Below are 21,138 nucleotides of genomic sequence, written 5' to 3' on the forward strand. Positions count from 1 at the left end.
ATTTTTTTCCGCAGCGCAAAAGGAACCTTTCTGCAAGGGTGCACAACAGGAGTTACATCTTTATCCAAGTGTATTTTATGCAGTCCAGGAAGACATCCAAGTCCTACGAAACAGTTTTTATACTCCTCCATGAGTGAGTCTTGAGCATTTGCTGTCTCTGATGAAGTCACTACAAACACTTTTTTACCAGATGCATGCACTGAGTTCCAGGATTGGTTTTAGACTCATATCCACGATCAGTAGCTGTGCCCTAATCTGTCGATCTTTGTGTTTGAAGGTAGCAATGCATCCACCTTTGATAGGAACACGTTCTCCAGTATAGCCACTCACGTTAGTTTTTACTGGATGAATTTTGCTCTTATTAGTAAGTGTTTTGTAGTCCTTCAAAGACAACAGGTTCACATGAGCACCTGTATCAAGCTTGAATGGAACGATTGTCTCGTATGCAATAAGCATTCATACAGTGGAAATACATATTAGCAGAGCTGGGCAGTCCGTCCCTGGGCCGGACCGGCCCAGATGCCAATTTTTGGGGCGGGCGGGCGTCGGGTGACAAATTCTAAAAAATGGCTGGACTAGCATGGCCGGAAGTGGATTTTAGTCCGGTCCACTAATCGGCCCTCATGCGTTTGACGTGGTCGCGAGGCGGCCAAATTTCATCTCAGCCTACTCAGTGAAAGGCTTCTTTTTAGGCTTCTTCCTACTCCGGCAACTGCCGCATTGATTCACGTGACCAACGCATTGTGCTGTTGGCGCCAGGTCTGCAACACATGCCACGCACCCATCAGGAATTGTTGCTGCTCTGATTGGTCCATTATGTCACATGTTGCGATGACATACAGTTTCCCAGGATGCAGCACTCAGCTCGTTGCTGCTGCAAAAGCAAAGCAGTTTGGCAATAAAATTAAATACATAGTCTAGTCAGCTTGGTCCCTTTATGGTTGTAGCAGGTACAATATCCATTGTTGTCGCTGTCTTTTTGAAGCAACACCCCCCGACTTGGAACTTAACTGTTACAAAACAATTTGTGTCCACGAGTATAGTCAATCTGCATGCCGCACTCAAGGATGACGCTGGCACATCAAGGTGGAGTTCATGCACTTATTCTGGCGTCTTCTACTTCCGGAAATACGCCGTAGGAAACCTGCTGTGTATAGTGGTTTGCTGGTATGCTTTTATTTTGAAGGCCGTGAACGAAGGGAAGTGTGGAAAATAACTTGTTGAATGCGACTTCTGGCCATCTGTTGGACCCAAATAATTATGCAGTTAACATGTTACACAACAGAGATTGAATTAAACACTGATTATTTTAATTTGTATGAACACTGCCCAAAACTCTTAATAGTAACTGCAGCGCAGATTTGTAATCATGTCATAGCATAACAAAATGTGCAAATTTGAACAATAAATACAACACATGTAAACAGACATGTTAGAAATGTATACTCTGGGTTTGTCATGACATTTGTGAATTCGCCTATTCGCTCATTTTGTAACCTACCCTCTGTTATTTGCTGAAAAACTCACCTATTTGATGTTTTTGAGCTCAGGCCAAAGTCAGGTCTGCTATAACGGTATCACTTTGGCGCAATCTTGTTGCATCTTTGGGCCAAAGAATGATGGCACCGCTAAATTGAGCTCCTCCCCTCACTTCAACATCATTCTTTTGCCCAAAGATGAATTCACAAATGTTGAAAAGCAAATATGAATGGCTTCAATGTCTTCCAAAGACTTCAGTTCTTACCCTACGGCCCTTTGTACCAGCACTGCCAGGACTCCCTGTCTGCCCTTGTAGGCCCTGTGGGGGAAAAATAAGAGCAATAATGATTGGAAAACTCAACAATGGTAAAAAGGTGGTAATGTGAAAATTGAAAGTACTGTAAATAATATTTCACTCCAGATGTTTTATATATCAAGTTAACATTTGGTAAATAAAACAAGATGAATAATACCATATAATCATTCCTATAATTTGTAAAAGCAGTGTGTGAAAAACTAAGCAGATTGTCCTATATGATTGTTCATAAAGCAGTTGAACCACCTTTAGAAGCAACGTCAATATTTAGCAGCAGTTGCTCACAATTCTGTTGGAGAACTTTGGCCCACGCTACTTAAAGCGGAAATCAACCCAAACATATTTATTTCAAGAATATGTTCCCAGCAGTCCCACTAGTTGAAACACGGCATTCTGATTAATAGTGCGTTTGTGCAACATGAGTTCAGCAGCAAAAGCCACCCATTTTTATCCATCTCAGGGGTCGGCCATTTTGTTACTTCGGTCGACTGAAAATGACATCACAACTACCCAAGGCTCAGGTAACGACCAATCACGGCTCAGCTTTAAAAACAGGCGAGCTATGATTGGTCGTTCCCTGAGCCCCGGGTAGTTGTATGTAATTTTCAGTCAACAGAAGTGACAAATTGGCCGCCCCCAAGATGGCTAAAAACGAGTGGATTAACTCATATTCTACAAACGCAATATTTATTAGATTGCCCTGTTTCAACTATTGGGATTGCATAAAACATCTTGATTTCCCCCTTTAACAATGTTTCTTCAGTTCATTGAGGTCTCCAACCATTTGTTTCTGCACAGAATTTCAATCATGTTTAGTTATGGCCACATGAAATAGAAAATGTGACTATGACATGCCCATGCCCTTTGACTGCAAAACAGATTTATTTCCCTTTCACCACTACTTTATACTTGATAGGATGTGTTTAAGTGAAATGTTGTGTACTGTTTAGTTTTTGACAATAGCCACTTTTGAACATTCGAAGGACACTATTCCAGAATTGTTGTGATTTATTAAGATACAACTTTGCAAAAACAAGTCGAACAATAGGCTCTGCAGTATCAGCGCCAATGTTTGGGCTCCTTGGCATTGCGTTAAGGCACACTTGGAACCAGAAAACAACTCTATCTCCTAGTTTCAGAGAATTGAGGACTGCAGCACTCGAGGGCTACCTGACTATTAGTTTATCATATGGCACATAAATGTGTGCTTTCTCTTTCGAGACTGTAAGTGCTGAGTTATTTATTGTGTCGTATGAACCTATTCGAATAATGCTTTAGAGCAACTTTATAATTAGTATAAGTATGGAATCAAGTGCGGGTTACAGGAAAATTGATAACTACTATAAAATTCGATGTGAGAGTAAGTCACATACATGCAATTCACAAGTAAGTCTCAAATTGTAACCTTCAAATCTCAAGCAGGTGATCGTGGAAAAAAAAATCGAAGTCAAGTCATTACTTGGTTGAAGCAAGTCGTAAGTAAAGTCATAAAATCTTGTTCAGTCACAACAAATATTGGAGTGGTAAAAATTTTGTTTCACTGATCAAACAAGAGAAAAAGTATTATTTACATCAACAAAATGTAGTGAAAAACATCTTAATTCATAGAATGAATGTCTACATTTAAATTATTTAGCAGAATGTATGCTATTTTTTTCATACTAAATGCCCGGCGCACACGAGGTGCCATCGACGTTGTGCGATCAGCTCCAGGCGCGGATGTTCTCCGCACAATAGGCGCCACTGACATAGCTGCTTAAAGTTGCATTGATCACATGCTTGGTGTATGAAGAGCGCATTTGCCGTGGATAATAGCTGTGTGCGGTTGGCTCCTGCACCCCGCACACCTAGTGCCGATGGCGCCGCGCGTCAAATTGCCAAACATGCTTGATACTCTGTGCCGATGGCGCATCGCCAACCACTCTCCAAAAAAATGATGGCAACAAGCGGTGAGGGTGCCTTGTGTGCGCCGGTCTTAACATTTATATGAATGGAAAACTGTTAATATGGTGATTATTAACACCATATTAACATATTTCAGTATTTTTCAGGTGATAAATACTGAAATATGCTGAATGTGGCCAAAACAGTCATCAAATTTAAAAAATACATCTTTTTTTTTCTGGTACTAATCTGTTATCCAAATCAAACTGTGACCAAATGTATATTTCAAACTATAAACAAGGTGACTTGTCAAGTCATCTAGTTTAAGTCTAAGTCAAGCGGAGTCACTCAGATACCAAGTCCCAAGGCAAGTCGAGTTGTTCCAAAGTTTTTGGAAGCAAGTTGCAAGTCCTAAAAGTAGTAACTCGACTCAAGTCAAGTCAAGTCATATGACTCGAGTCCATTGATTCACACACATCTGTATGAATGCCAAGAAGAAGCGAAACAAGCAGAAATGAGGATATGGCACTTACAGGTGTACCTTGCATGCCGATGTCACCAGGACTCCCAGGCAACCCTGGATAACCCTGTAGCAAAGAAACACAGAATGCAGTATTGAAATGTCTTACATGTCATATCTGTACTACATTTCAGTTTAGGAACCACGTTAGTGTACCCTGCATGAAGTATAGTGATTTTTGTCTGATTTTCATATCGGCACAGGATGGTAGAACATCCTGTATCTAAGGGAAACTCCCCAGAGGCTAATTTCAGAGATGGACGGGTCACAGCTGTACACTTGACTTCACTAGACAAATTGGTGTTCAAAGTCAGTCAAGTCAAAGGTTAAAGCAAAACATACATTATTTGTTACCTGTTAGGACCATTTCATTTCAGGGAATTTTATTACTTTGTCTTACGTTCTATACTGTCATATAATAGGTAAGTTTAAAACAACTAAAGCCAGCATTCAGAGTGGCTGAGCAGTGTGCATACACAGTCGGGGGTAAAATTTTAAACACATTTTTTAATGACTATTATTTCCATTCATAATAAGAATAATTATTTTCTTCATATCAATAGAGTTGCTTAAAGTAGCTAGGATCAACATGCATATCTCTATGTATTTGTGAACAGTGTTGCCACAGTTACCTTGAAAAAGTAACATAGTCACATTGCTGATTACTTGCTTTAAAACATTTACTTTACTCACTACTTGATTTTAAAAGTAACTAAGTCATATTACAAGTTACTTTAATAATTACATTCAGAAGATAGCGACAACTAGAGGTGGGCGATATATATCGTTATCGATACCATGGTCAATCTTGCTTTCACGATGTGTAATTTTACATTATCGAGTATTAACACTGCTTCTAAAAGCATAACGACTCGAGTCAGTCGACTACCGCAAAGTATGAGGAAATGCTGCAAATCAGTGTACATTGACGACATAGGAGGAGGAAGTGATAATCATTCGCCGAATCAGCGGGCAGGACCTGGTCACGTGACTCTGTCCGCACTGCAGCACAGCTGTTTCAAACATAGAGGAGTGTCGAGACTCGAGCGGGGATTCATACTAGCGAGGCGCGAGTCCACGTCGTTCGTAGTCTTTAAATGGTTTGGGGTTAACAAGACTGACGTCGGTGGAAATAGCATTGCTAGATGTGCCAAAACGGTCACTGTGAAGAGCAATTCTGTTGCACCACGAGCCATATGGATTACGAGGAAAACTTGGCGACTGCGCAAGCACGCTAAACTAAAGATTAAACACACACTCAGAAAACAGTTGAACCAACAAATATAAACGCACGCACACACTCACGCCCGCACACACTCAGTACTTTAGCGAGCAAGTCAAACGTGACATCCTGGATGATCGGTTAACATTCAGTTTATACACTTGTAGTCCGCATCATTCATAACTAGCCTGTATTCCCGAGGCATGTTGTTGCACAAACTACGGCGGCTTATTACTGTGACCCCAGATTACACCCAAAAATGAATAAAGTCACAAGTCTGCATGATGAATGAGTGGGAAAAAGCACTTTTCGGGTGTTGTCATGACAACGTCTTTTTTTTCTCTCGCTGGGTGACATTTCGTCACACGTCACATATCAAATACATTTTTTCTCATTATGATTGCTGTAGTTAACACCTTTTTCTCATTCTGATTGCTCTACTAGTTGGTAGTGGTACACCAGTACTTACTGCAGCTAAAAAAGGCACATCATTATGGAATGACAGCAGAGACATTTAAATGACATACATATTCCCAAAAATCAATCAAAGTCTATATATAATTTTTGGTCTTTATTGTTACATGTTGTCGTAGAATATCATTATGTTTTGGAGAAGCTGTATTCAGCAATTTAAAAGAGATATCCATCCACAATTGGTCTGTGAAGCAAGTGCAGATTTAAAATATATTTTGTAGAATATAGGAAAATTATCGTTATCGAATTTTTTGAAAAAATATTGCGAATTTTTTTTTGCCCATATCGCCATATGGTAATTAAAGGGATGTCAACGCAAACATTTTTTTTTAAGAATATGTTCTATGCAAGCCAACTAGTTGAAACAGGGCATTCTGATAAATGTTGCGTTTGTGGAATAAATTTTAATCCACTCGTTTTTAGCCATATCCGAGGGCAGCCATTTTGTCTTCTGTCGACTGAAAATGACATCAAGTCCTCACAACAACCAATCAAGGCTCAGATTCAGAAACCAGGTCAGCCGTGATTGGTCATTGTGAGCAGTTGTGATGTCATTTTCAGAGATGGCTAAAATGAGTGCATTTTGCTGCTTAATTTATAATCCACAAATGCAAAATTAATCAGAATGCCGTGTTTCAACTAGTGGGCCTGCTGGGAACATATTCTTGAAAAAAATATGTTTGGGTTGACTTCCGCTTGAAATGAAAACTGAATGTCATGATGAAATAGTTCTCCACTGAAATCAGGTGTTCATGATGGTGGCATAGGTTAAAGCAGTCACATTCACCTTTTTTTTTCCTCTTACAAAAACGTTACAACTTATCCTTACATAAGACACAAAGCTCACGCTCAGAGTGAAACACAAACACAAGTAATGTTTCAATCATTTGGCAACGCATTCAGCCAGCAGATTAGTCATTCCCACTAGCAGTCAGCCATCGTTCAGACAGCCTTCCATCCAACTAGGTCAGGACCAGTGCCCAGAGCCTCTAAAATTTAGTCCATTGCGGGTCCTGAGCTATGAGCGATGTAGGAAAGCTATTCTCCACAGAATTATGCATAACATGCAATGGACTAAGGCAGGAAGGTCGGTCAATGATTACTCCACATACCGGTAGTTATTATTTTGGGTCATGGAGAAACATTACAGCCTGGTGAATACATTTTTTACGTTAGATATTTATGCATCATCATTTAAGCATCATCATCACCAAGCATTGTACACAAAATTGAAAGCAAATTGTAGATTTGGGGATTACAATGGGGGTGGCTGAAAAGAGGCTCGTCACAATTTGTTTCTGTTTAAACTATACATTTGTTTATTATTAACTCTCAAACAAACAGAAGTTAAGGCACAATTAAAATTCATACTCACTTGTGGCCCTTTCTCTCCTGCTGGACCCGTTGGACCTGTCGGACCACGGTCACCCTGGAGGGGGTAAAAACAGCTCAAAAACTCAGGGGATCATTAAACGATGACCAGACTGATGAAAGAAACAGATTTAAATCCTTTCTCAACAAAGAGCGATGAAACTGGAGTACTGAGGGTTGGAAAGTAGCGCAAGCATGTACTTTGGAACACTTGGTGTCACCCTGGTCAGTCAGGTGAATGCCACACTTAGCATAAATAAGCAGGAAAGATGCACAGATCTCCTCTCAAACACGTCTACCACTTGGACTTGAAAATGTAACGACATGCGACGACTAAGCATCTTTGTGTCAAATAATGATTGGAATACTTTAAAATATCCTGGAGGTGTTGCTGGAATAAAATATATGCTTATTGCATAACATGGTAGGAATTTTCACGCTGTCAAGGGGTGATTGACGCCGACAGACCGTATGAGTGTGAGGTTTTATGCTTAAGAAGAATCGACTGACAACCAAGCAGCTTCAGAACATGTTATGACACACAGGGCGCTTCTGAATCGAAAGGAGGGGGCAGGAAGTGTACAATGCGGGGAGCAAATTCAAAGGATTGAAAAAGTCAATTTTTTTCATCTTTAAAGGTGCAAAGTAATTTGGGGAGAATAATAATCATTTCTGCCGGTAACACACTCCTGTATTCAATTTCTGAATTATCCCAAGCTATCCTGTCACATTAACCTGATATAACCTTAGAACCCAAGGATGAGTGGGAAGGGGGCAATAATTGTGTGTCTCACCATGACAATATTTTTTTGATGTGGATGTGAGTGTTGACTGTTTATGTAAGTCTTCACAGGCCTCTGGGGCCTGCATTTATGGCTGCTTAACACGGCCCTAATTACAAGGGTCTGCCACTGACAAGCAACCCACTCATGCTTATTGACAACATAATGATAGCTAAAAACACCCCTTACCTTTTCACCAGGAGCGCCGATCACGCCAGCTATCCCTACGAGGCCTACAACACCCTGGAGAGAGAAGACATTTTTCAAAGGCACTGAGAGAAAGTAGGCTATGCCAATGTGAGAGTCCGATCTTCCCTCATTTAAGAGTTATTTCCCAACCTCTTATGACACTTGGAATGCAAGAGGTCATAGATTGCAATGCAATGCTTTGGTAAGCAATAAGGTGGGGCTGCTGGCAAGAAAAAAGATGTGTTTTGACCTATAAAGTGTGGAGTATTCAACTCAAATACATTTTAAGATCTGTCTGAGCTCATGTTGACTTAAATAATGGTTCAATTAAAAAACATAAGAAGACAGCCAAGTAAAAACAAACTCGTAATGTTTCTGTATAGAACAAGCAGTCTATATGTTTGTCTTATGTCTCTATAACGTGACATAAACCCACCTAAGGTTTTTAAAGTAGACAGTTTTTTTTTTTTAATCTTTGCAGGACTATACAGTATTTGCAGCCACTTTCACTCACATCAAATGTTGTTTGCATCCTGTGAAACTGAACTAATATTTAAAGTACTTTGCCACAAGGACCGATTAGAAGAAAGAAAAACTGTGTTTTAACAGAACGGATTCCACTGTTCATTATTTCCAACTACATACACCCATTGATTTATAAAGGTCAATGTTTTTAAAGTCCTCCTAGCCAACTGCTATTTGTCAATTTACTGTAGCTGAGTTAAGAAAATATAGTTCCCCCTCTCCAAGAAACTTGAATCAAAACCATATATTTGAGATTTACAAATAATGATCAGGGAGAGAATAAATTGTTTTTTTTCCAAATGAGCCACGCACTAATTCTTATGGCTAATGGAAAGTAAATACTACTTTAAAAACAGTGTTTGAGGGGGAAAAACTCAAGCTAGTGTAAATACATAACTTATCAGAGGAGTTTAACCACATCCAGATCACACTTGAGAGGTGGAATGTGCAGTGTCAGCCTCTTCACAAGAGAATCTTGAGCTGCAAATAACACTAAGGGTCCTATTTTCGTAGACAGGTACATGTGCGCTTGGCGTAAATGCAGGTGTATCTTCATTTTCATGCTGGGGCTAGTTTACTGTGTTTGGGAATTTGGCAGACAATATGGATGGATGGATAATGATAATAAAGTATTAACTTTTTTGTCATTTCGCAAGAGTTTTTCAGAGTAAAAACAGTTATTATAAAACTAGTTAGCCTTGGTAGGCTTGGTAGCCATTTTGAAGGTATTCTATTATTATTTGAAGTTGTCATTTGTCACTTCCCGTGCGTGCTCAGTGCGCTGATTCGTTAGCTAACAGCCAATCAGAGTGACCAAATGTCACAACTTACAACGCCGTTTCAACATGCTGAAACACCCACCAGACACTTCCCAGCGGGATCCAATGTTACGACGGTGTTCGCTACATCACTTAGACGCCGCAATCAGACCCCCCCGACGCTTATCGACGTTTGATGTCGGATTGGTCTGTCTAGGCCTTAACACTGAGCCCGGACCTAAATCTGTGTCTGACCATGAACCCTGCCCTCCAGCTGACACTGAACCCAGCCCTATGTTTGATGTTGAAGTTCAAAGTATGGCAAACATGTATGCGAAATGCTAAATCACCATGTCACTCAATGTGCCTCCATGCCTACCCACAGAAGTCCTATCGATGATCATTTCACATTCTCTCTATCAAGACAATTTAGAACTCGACACAAATAACAACTCTTCCATCAGGGTTATTAATAGAGCTGGGCATTCATCTATGCTTTAGTCCGTCTATGAGTTCCCGTCTATATTTCAGACCCGCCTGGTTGGTCCGTGTCAGCCAAATGGCATCGAGAACAGACTTTACCGGTTTCACGTCACACGCAGGTGCCCCACTCCTGACACGTAGCCAAACACAGAAAAAATACAAATAAAATAGTGTTGTATGTATACCTTTCCGTCCCAAAGATGCAATAACATCATTATTATTATAGTTACCATTTTGTTTGTATTTCACCGATCACTACGCTGTGCGTGTGTGTCTATTGTTTTTATTTGATATTTTTTCTTTATTTGGCGGCGTGCCTGCGTGAGACTTGTACATTATGTTCTCGTGGGTCGGCCGAAAAATACCACACAGAAGTTATAGACGGCGACGATGCCCAGCTCTGGTTGTTAAACTATTGAGAATACGTCATCTTCAAAAGGCAGTTTTCATAGCAATCTATAAGTATTATGTGTGTAAATCATAAGAGTTGAAGCATTTATTAACATTAAGTTAAAGTTTTACGTTATTTTTTTTAACCATGAAGTAAATATGTTTTTTTTTTTTTTTTTTTACCCTGACAACAAAATTGTTAATCACATAAGCACATAATGCTTTTCATATTTTTTCCTACTGTTCTTTCTAATTATCATATTGCTTTACTTTCAGTGTTGAGTGAACTTGAGCTAAAGCATGAACCAGAGAGTAGCATAAATGTTTCGCAGAAACATACTAACTGAGTGAGAAGCAGTCAAAGACAAGAAACAGAACCCCTAAGACATAGGCAAATAGTTTAAGATCCATTTGCTAGTCCTGAGCTCAGCTAAAACCACTGACAGCCACAATGTGTTACTTATGCACAGGGGATTTTCCTGTTGAATGCAAGTAACAAAAACAGCGATGGATTTAGAAGCAGAGTGTCTTAGAAGGGATGCAGCCTGAAGGCTTTCTTCAAAAAGTCAACAAATCCCTTAATTAGGACAAGAAGTGGGACGATGTAGAAACCTGTATCATTTACCAGTAGGGGATGCTTTGAAAGAGTTTGTACAATGCACACACATTATCTAAGTGCAAATTGAATTTCTGACAGTAAAATGAAAGCAGATAGGTTGACATTCACTCGATTTCAGTGCACACCTGCTTTGAGTAGTTGACCCTTTTTTTTCTTTCTCATTTTTCAATTTTGAGGGGGAGTACTGGAGGGCAGACAGCTAACTCAAATTAAAAAAAAAAAAAAAAAGACAACAACAACAACAACCTCCAGTTAAATTTCCTTTGAAGCCTTTTATTAGCACTTGGCCAAGGGTATACTGTATGCCTCTGCTTAACCTACAACAGTCAGTAATGGTCTTTCTCAGGTTTTGTAAAGTGCTGTATTTGTAAAGTGACGTAAAGGCATCATCTGAGCCTCCATGTGTTTATGGCTTCAAAGTGTTCTCTCTTCTGTAACCACTTAATCCTTTTCATATGTGCACTGCAGTACGTAACTAAATTCAACTCGGTGGGCTTGGTAGCCTACAATGTGCAGAATGCAAATATTAACATTAAGGGGCCTCAGAATGTACTCTAAAAATTAATTACACTAATACTTCTGTATTAGTAAACACATTGAGCAGAAGTACTTTTAATGGCTGATTTTATTTTAAATCATGTTGACGAATATATTGGGATTGAGTGGAGATTATATGTGGCCATCTGTACAGCATTCCATATGTATGGAACAACAGTAACTGAACACACTTTGTCAATTTTAAACAGACCGAGTGAAGTGAGGTGGTGTCAGCGTGAATTCCTCAGCGTGGCATTTAACTATTCAGTGGTGCTCCGCCAAATTCATGAACGAAACATGGATTCATATTTCCTTTCTTTGACATTAATGTGGTCTAGTGTTAGGCATCACCCATTTATCATTGAACAAAGACGGTGGCATTTTCAAGTAGAAAACACAGTGCATACGTTACACATTAGCTCCACATGACAGGGTTAATGAAAATCTACAACAGGATAAGAGTTAATTACTATCAGTCCTGTATATTCCCAGTGAAAAAGCAACTCACTTGTGGTCCGATTTTTCCAACAGTTCCAATGTCTCCTTTCTCTCCCTGGAAGAAGGAAACATTAAACAGCATTCTGATTAGCTTCCTGCAATTAGAACATTTCTTTTGAGTGCAACCATCATGCCTGCTACTAGCTCAGGGCTCAAATGGTATTTCAAGTCTGAAAAAAAAGAACACACACATGCACATACACTGCACTGTATGGGAATGTGTATTGCTTGTAACTTTTGTATGACAGATGGGAAAGCCAGGAAATAGTTTTGTTTTATTCATTTTTATTTTTTTTCATTTCGAGCATATCCACAAAACTAATGATAAAAAACATAGTCAAAGCAAAGTCTGTAATTTGTTTAAAAGACAGTACTCTAAGAATATAACCCATGTAAGTTATGGTTAATGAAAGTTTTTTCACAGAACAATCAAAATGGATTTAGAGCATTTTGTAAATGAGCTCTTCATATTTTTTTATGAATCGAATCCAGCCATTTACAAGAGTCAGCTTTGTGGGCGATATATATCATCGATATTATCGTCAATGTTGCTTTCATGATGTGCAATTATACATTATCGAGTATTCATACTGCCTCAAAAAGGAAAGAAGAATGAGTCTGTCGCTGGCCGCAAAATAGGAGGAAGCGGTGAAATCCTCATTCGGCAAATCAGTGTGCATAGACGGCGAAGGAGGCGGAAGTGAGAAACCTTCATTTGGCGAATCAGCTGGCAGAACCCAGTCACCTGACTCTATTAGCAGCCGAGCAAACGTGTTTCAAACATTGCGACTCCCCAAGCACGCTAAACAAAGGCTAAGTAAACACTTTAGGCGAGCATGTTAAATGTGACAGCCAGGATGTTCGATATTCGCTTAACATTCAGTTTCCACGCTTGTGGTCCGCATCATGACTACATTTGGGATGATATCACATGTAGAACGATTTCGTAAACTGTCTTGTCAAAACATCACGGCAGAATTCGTTGTCACTACGTGTAAATGTAAATGTAATAACAGTGCATGACGCTGTATTTCTCCTACCGTCTGCGTTAAGGACAGTCCACAAATTACATGCCTGTATTCCAGGGTGACACATGTGGCACAAATCTACGACGGGGTATTAGGGTCACCCAGCGAGAAACAAAACAGACAAGACAAGGTTCCAACATTTTTTTTTTTTCATTCCGACTGCTGTAGTAACCATCTTTTCTCATCTTACCGCATCTCAAAATGTCACGATAACTGTCATATCATTATGGAATAATAGGAGACATTAAAGTGACGTAAATATTCCAAAAATCAATGTAAGTCTAGACATAATTTTAAGTTCTTCATGGTTAAATATTGCCGTAGAATATCATTATGTTTTGCAGAAGCTACATTAAGCAATTTAAAATACAAAAAAGAGCTATTGCTCACAAACGCCGTCCATCCATAATTGTTCGGTGAAGCAAATGCAGATTTAGAATATTTTTTGTAAAATATCGTCAAATTCTTGTTTTTGGGTTTGTTGAAAAAAATATTGAAATATATATATATTTTTGCCCATATTGCCCACAATAGTCACAAATACCAATTATAAAGCATTGTATAAACACAAAAATAGGAAAGGAGACTCACCAGCAGACCATCTGGACCAGATTCACCTATGTAGCCTTTCCTTCCAGGTCGCCCCTAAAATGACACGCAGAGTGCAACACGCATTCAGAACACATAATCTCACATCACACAAAGATGCCTCAGGTCATGATTTGTTTATCACAGTACATTCCATCTGCTTCCTGCATATACTGTACACATGTAGCATTCAAACTATCTGCAAGAATTTCATTGTGAGTGTACACAGAGATAGTTCTTACATTTGGACCGGCATTGCCAGATGGGCCAAGTGGTCCTTCGTCACCCTGCAATAACACATCAGTACAGTACATCAAATGATATCAACAAAAACATGCACACACACGTGCACTAAAGTAATCTCTAGAGCAAATTCAGCTGTTAGAATAAAGAGCTCGACTCACGCACACCGGTATGTTCAGCGATTATGGAAAGAGAACGCAACCCTGTTGTCACATGTCTTGAAATAAATGATGATTCAAGCAGCACGTTACTCATCTCTCAATCTGCACTTCAAAAGTTGATTTGCGCTCATACAGAGTGAAACCTAGTTTGCATACTGCAATATAACTCAGTGCCTTTAAATAGTCTGATCATTTGATTAAGCATTGCAACAGAATACTATTTCAGTCTGTATAATGAACAATTGAATACAAAACCGGAACAGATGTACTTTGTTTTCTTTTTTTCCCCACCGATGGTATTAGGTATTGATACTGAAAATGTTTAGTCTCTTCTGGAAGCTGCAATATTCAGCACTTATACAGCAGGCCAAAATTAGTTTTTTCTCCAAGGACTGGAAAACATTCAGCTTTGTTTTTATAAGCACCCAATGTGACTCATGACCTCACCCAGTGGAACATGTTCCAAGAGACATCTTAGACAAAAGAGATGTTACAGGTTGTCTTATCTGATATTTATCTTTCCTCACACTACACTTGAATGGATTTTTTTCATATTTTGACGGACTGAGTTTTCCACTTATCGTTACAGTCAAAATGTGAAACAATTACGTCAAGGTATTGAATTGTCCTACCTGCATTCCTTTCGGTCCTATCGGGCCTTGGACACCCCTAGCACCTTGCAAACCCTGAAATGCATCACACCAAATTAATGGTACGGTTTGCATGAATTTAAAACAGAAAAACAGAGAAGATTTTGCCATACCTTTGGTCCAGGCGGCCCATTGGGCCCAGGCACGCCGATGTCTCCTGGAAAACCCTGAAAAATAGCTGAGTATGAGTCCAGCTCACTAATTTGTGTATATAGAAGATTTAGGTCATACAATTACAAATGCCAAACACGGTTTCTTCAAGATTTATTGTTGGGTTGAAGACATTTTCCTTCTCACTTATAGTTGAAGGTCTTCTTGAGAGTATAATAGCCTAATATTGAACTTATGGAGGGACGTGATGGGTGAAATAAATTCAGGCACACATGCCCTCACACACTATCACTAATCATAGAAGATAAGCCTTTTAGTTAAGGCCTTTGTGATCTCTGGCCCGGTTGATCACCTGACATTTACAACACAGACCGGTACATGATTTGCAGCATCCACAATGGCTACTTTCTGGTTTCAAATCAGCTCTCATCTATTTGTGTGTGTGAGAGAGAGAGTTCTTTCTGGGCCTGCTTGGGTTTTCTCAGTTATTCCAGACAGCTCTCCAGGGTTAAAAAAACACATGAGACTTCTGAGACTTTAAGGTGGGATTTACACAAGGCAAGGGCAAGGCAGCTTTATTTATATTGCCCATTTCATACACAAGGTAACTCAATGTGCTCCACATAATTAAAATGACAACATGTAATAGCATTTACAAACAAATATACCCAATACGTTCAAAACCAAAGTAAAGAAATAAAAACACACACAATCAAAATAACGTAAGAATATTAAAAGCAAACTAAATAATTAAAAAGTGGCTTCTTAAAATTTACTAAAAGAACATACAGCGCAAGAACAAGATTTTGGAAAATTAGATTTTGGAAATGATTTAAAAAATTTAAAGCACAGTAAAGGAAAAAAGCATATCATTTTAAGATGGATTTAAAAGCAAATTTAATAATGAAGAACTTAAATTTAATGAATTTAATGAAGAACTTAAAATTATGTCTAGACTTACATTGATTTTTGGAATATTTACGTCACTTTAATGTCTCCTATTATTCCATAATGATATGACAGTTATCGTGACATTTTGAGATGCGGTAAGATGAGAAAAGATGGTTACTACAGCAGTCGGAATGAAAAAAAAAAAATATTGGAACCTTGTCTTGTCTGTTTTGTTTCTCGCTGGGTGACCCTAATACCCCGTCGTAGATTTGTGCCACATGTGTCACCCTATTTGGGTCTGACTTAACTTCTGTTGGCAACTTATTCCATTTGTGTGCAGCATAACAGCTAAATGCTGCTGCACGATGTTTGCTTTGACCCCAACTGTGTTTTTTGTTTTTTCGGGGGGAAGTGATTCTTCATTATTTGCTGAAAAAAACCCACCTATTTGCCATTTGTGCGCTCTTTGTGAACTGCCCTATGACAATGATTCTCAACTGCTGGGTCAGGACAAGCCCGTTTAAAATGATAGTTAGACCGGCCGATATACGATTACTGTTTAGTCGCTAGTCGCTACCGTCAGTTTACCCACAAAATGGTGGGTAAACTGACGTTTTCTGCATACAAATATTGCCTTCTATTCTCATAAACACCAAAAGTAAAGGTAAAAATACCTCTGGTCCCGGAGGTCCTGGTGAGCCTTGTAGCCCAATTTCTCCAATTCTACCCTGTAGACAAGACAGAGCTCATAGACACCAGGAATTGCAATTGTGTGTATGATTGTCTCCGAGTGTTCACATTTTAAACAGAAACATTATATTTTTTGGGATTACATGGGAATGTTTTCAGATAATCTCAAATCATTTATTATCCCATCTGCAATTATAGTTTGTTGAAGTTATCCTTTTGCAATGTTGCAATGTGATTAAAGATGATGATGAACATGGTTCAAAACAGGGTTGGGCACCGAGAACTGGGAATCGAATGGAACCGGGTCCATCATTACGGTTCTCCCAGAACCGTTCAGATTGTAGAATGTCCGTGCTAAGATTCGATTCCTATTTAGCCGCACGGAAGAGCTACGAACGAAGTATGACCGATTAAAAAAAAAAGTGTGTGCTCGCACGGCGCGCAACCCTGAGCTCCTGCCGCCGCAGCTGCATCGCGATAGCACGGAAGCTCGCCCCCACTCGAGTTGCCGTGGTCCTCTCGGTCAGCCCGTCCACTCGCGTCATACCAACCGGCAAACACGGCCCGCGGCGGCGACTCTGGGCATGCACCCGGCCCTTCCGATGGATCTCCACAGCGGCGGCGGCCGCTGGGACACCGCGGTGGCAGCAGTCGCCCTTCGCGAGGTCGGTGATCGGCCCGGCTGGCTCATTCGGCCGACGCCTAGCCATAGAACTGACGCGATGCAGCTTATGACCCCAAAGTCAGAATCTGCTAAGTACGTCTAATGGCGACATTGAGCCAACAAGTTCACACATATCCAGCTAATATTTAGCTTGTAGCATACGCAGCTGCAGCATACTGTACATACAGATACATCATATGGTTACATCGACTGCTTAAATTAGATCAACTTTCCTTGCTTGCCCTTAAAATGCAGCGTTGTGTTTGTCATATATATTTTCTTTCTAAGGCAAGACAAGGTTAGCCAATCTATTGGTGTTCAGTAGCATGCTTTCAGTAATAGCTGCATTATTGTATTGTGTTGAACTTCTCAAAAATAAAGCCCTTGTGAAAAATAATACTAAATAATAGTACAAAAAATGTATTAAATCAAATATACTGGTTAAAAACAGCCCTTTGAGTAATCCATGGTAAAGTTCACAAATAATAAAAAGTTCATGAAATTGAAGAACAGAGATGTGATTTGTCCAAAAATAACTCCTTTTTTTTGTTGTTAAGAATAGGAATCAAGAATCATTAGGGACCGGAAACGAATCAAAGAAACGGAATCGAATCCAAATTCAAACGATGCCCAAGCATAGTTCAAAAGTCGTGACACAGGCTTAAGGACTCAACTCTACCCGTTTGTTGTCTCAACTATCAGGCAATAGTTGCTATGACAATGTTTCTACTACTTTGTACTTAGAGAACTTGATCAACAACATCAGCAACAAAAGTGTAAACAACAGCAGTGTACTTAAATATTTCTCTTTTGCTGTGTTACTGTGAAACACGGTAACAGTGACTATTCTCCCCGTCTTGCTAAACCAAACCACATGTTTGTTGTGCTGGCTACTCAAGGATGTGTGGTAACTGCCGTTTAAGAAGCTTTGATGTTGTTTTATGCTCAGTAATTAAACAGAAATTTTACCAAACTGTCTGGCAAGGGTAAACCAGTCATATAATGACTGCAAAAAGACAAATATGGCATTTGTATTACAAAGTAATCCACCAGGAATGTGATGAAGGTCATCTATAGGTGAGTTTAGTTTTTTTTTCTTTTTTTTTTTAATTCTGGTATTGTCTGACAGTATAGTATTTTGAAAGATGGCCTTGTGATATTTTATTTTTCAGTCATGGCCTTATGGAAGAGCGCAGCATCTGGACCTATTTCGAGTCCATCCTGACTAATAAGAAAATATATTTCATGTTTTACTGAAGCTGAAATATTATTTTACACAAATTAACACAAACTGCGTATTCCAAAATACATTGCTCTTCTTTCTTGCCGTGTTTCTGTAACTACTGAGCATATGAAAGACTGTATCAAGGAGTTTGGAGTTGGGCAACTTTAGTTTACAAGCTAACAAAAGCCGTCCAGATCCCATGTGTTTACATAGCTTTGTCTATAAAAGCTAAACCAAACCTGAATAATACACACATATCACTGACTTACTGACTCAAACATACCGGTGGTCCAGGTTTTCCTCTTGGACCAGGAGGACCAGCTGCACCAGAAACACCCTTGAAAGACAAAGACACACATACCAGCACATACACACCTACAGTCAATCACAAGGACACTAGAGACCACACTCTGACTAGTATAGCATGAAAATCTATGATGGCTTCATTAAAAAAAAAAAAATAATAAATACAAGATCCAAAAGCTGAATTATGTGATTTTGTACATACCTTATCACCTTGGAAACCCATCTCTCCTGGTTCACCCGGTTGTCCCACTTCACCCTAAATTTCACAGCATGATACAGGGATATAACAACACAAAACTAACACAGGGACCATTGAATAGAATTGAGATATATTCTAAAGTCAGTGCATTTATAACCAGTAACCTGTAGCCAAGAGCTATAGGTTCACGCTTCTACATTCTTGGACGCTAATTAAAAAAAAATCTTTGTAATCCATTTCCACTAAAGCTTGTATAGTAGGACGAAAACCGTTACATACAATCTTGAGTCATGTACTGTATCTTGGTTGTTTTTACTTTAAATTATCCCTCAGTATGGCTCCAAACAAAATGAAAACTGATAGCCGTAGCCTAATTGTATTACTGTTGGAAATAGAGGACATAATAATAATAATAATAATAATAATAATAATAATAATAATAATAATGTTAATAATAATAATAATAATAATAATAATGATAATAATAATAATTTGTGTCGAGTCTAATTTCTGTTTCCGCAATGTTCAAGCACGGCGTACTCGGGCGTGCGCTCCTTATCGCTCTGATTTTCATGCAAACAAGGGATGCCACAAGGATTGGCCGGGAAAACTCTCCGTTCCATCCTACAATTGTGCACAAAGGTCCAAACTTCTCATTATTGGGACTGCCCATTTTTACCAGCGCAAAGTCTAGCAAAATACCAAAACAAAGAAAACTCCACCCATGCGCATAGTTATCCGGAATGAAAATAGGGCCAAAAGAGACAAGTGGGGAAAAATACTTCACAGCCAGGCAGCCCTCCTTCCACAGAAGGAGGAGCACAAACAGGGCATCAGGACACCTGCATGTATAACACAGCTGAGGCTGAGAAGGAGCAACCACTAGAAGTGGACGCATAGCTAGCTGGCTCAAGAAGGATGTACATATGTGTACAGTCTGTGTGTATGCCCACATACACATTCAACGTTTTGTCTTTTTTATTATTAGGGGAGATTAAAATGTTTTGCTAAATGAGAAATTCATGCTTATGTTGCTTGTTACTGTATACTGATACACACGTCAAAGTAAAAAAACGTGTATTTTACCTTTTTGTTTTTTTACTGTGACATTCTGTAGATCTATTGTCATTGTATGCGAGAGAAAATCTGAATAAAAACATTAAAACAAAAAAAAAACAAGGAGGGGGCAGTCCCATCCAACAAGTGCTAGTCGCACAGAGAAAGGTAAAAGTCTTCCGAGGTTCCACTGTCCGCCATTGTACGAGGGCTCGCCGTTAATAGCGTTAGCGAGACTATAATATTGTGAAAAAGATGTGACATTGCATAGGAAACACACTGTGTTATTCCTCCATAAATAAATGTGTTTTCACTTATTCATACAGTATATTGTACTCTTGGAATTACTCATGTTTTTAAACCAAGGTTCAAGTGTAAATGGACCCATGTGTTGTGCTTCTTTCTTTCTTTCTTTCTTTCTCCCTTTCTTTCTTTCTTCCTTTCTTTCCTTCTTTCTTTCTTTCTTTCTTAAGGACGACATCTGATTCGTTGGAAGGCAAGACTATGTGTTCTTGTTTTTGAAGGTATCAACCTGCTTCACCTACAGGACTGGAGCAGAACAGTACTGACTACAACATACTGTTCAGATTCATAACCTGGATTGGTTTTTGAGCCTTTAGTAACAGAAGTACAAATTACAAATGGGTGGGTTGTCTTCCACAAAGTGGGAGATTTTCATTTTTCTCATGCAGAGGATTTAACTCTTGTATGCTGTTAGTATTTTTGTTACTCAGCCAGTATTGATGGGCCTGGTGGACCCGTGAGTGTTTTGGGTTTTCAAAACAATACAATCAATTAATTTTCTGTTAAAATACTCAACATCCCAATTGCAAGTCATCTGAACAGCAAACATTGCCAATAGTTGCCCTTTACCTTTGACAGCGCATATTTATGATTTAATGTGCTACTCCTCTTTAAAAAATCAAATGTGATAAAAAAAAAAAAAAGAAAATTCCATGACAGTGTGTTATCACCATGAGGAGAATGTTTCAGATATGCCTTGGGTCATATTTATTTGATAAAAACTGAACGTGGGTCCCACAGACCCGAACACCATAAATAATCACTAATATAGGAGAGGGTATTTACTACTACTACTATGACTGTCTACTACTACTATTTGCTGTCTTCACCATAACACACTCAAATACACTGCAAATATATAAATATTTAGATCACCTTATCACCTTTCAATCCAGGCAGGCCAGCTCGTCCGGCTGGTCCCTGCCACAGAGAGAGCAAAGGAGGGAGGACAACAAAACAAGGGGTGAATGATGTA

General features: G+C 39.2%; 1 protein-coding gene across 1 annotated transcript in view; it reads right to left on the reverse strand.

Annotated features, from left to right (window-relative positions):
* col24a1 (collagen type XXIV alpha 1) overlaps positions 1-21,138 on the reverse strand; it is a 116,243-nt gene that overhangs the window by 38,797 nt on the left and 56,308 nt on the right. The window contains exons 16-28 of the mRNA XM_086047753.1: positions 21,039-21,083; positions 18,807-18,860; positions 18,582-18,635; positions 16,394-16,447; positions 14,831-14,884; positions 14,700-14,753; positions 13,906-13,950; positions 13,667-13,720; positions 12,058-12,102; positions 8,238-8,291; positions 7,271-7,324; positions 4,213-4,266; positions 1,745-1,798 (exon numbers count right to left, since the gene is read on the reverse strand). Coding sequence (XP_085903879.1) covers positions 1,745-1,798; positions 4,213-4,266; positions 7,271-7,324; positions 8,238-8,291; positions 12,058-12,102; positions 13,667-13,720; positions 13,906-13,950; positions 14,700-14,753; positions 14,831-14,884; positions 16,394-16,447; positions 18,582-18,635; positions 18,807-18,860; positions 21,039-21,083 — 675 coding nt within the window. The remainder of the gene's footprint in view (positions 1-1,744; positions 1,799-4,212; positions 4,267-7,270; positions 7,325-8,237; positions 8,292-12,057; positions 12,103-13,666; positions 13,721-13,905; positions 13,951-14,699; positions 14,754-14,830; positions 14,885-16,393; positions 16,448-18,581; positions 18,636-18,806; positions 18,861-21,038; positions 21,084-21,138) is intronic.

Source organism: Filicampus tigris, chromosome 12 (assembly GCF_054856515.1).
Source record: "Filicampus tigris isolate MCC_2025a chromosome 12, RoL_Ftig_1.0, whole genome shotgun sequence".
In the NCBI taxonomy this organism is placed as follows: Eukaryota; Metazoa; Chordata; class Actinopteri; order Syngnathiformes; family Syngnathidae; genus Filicampus; species Filicampus tigris.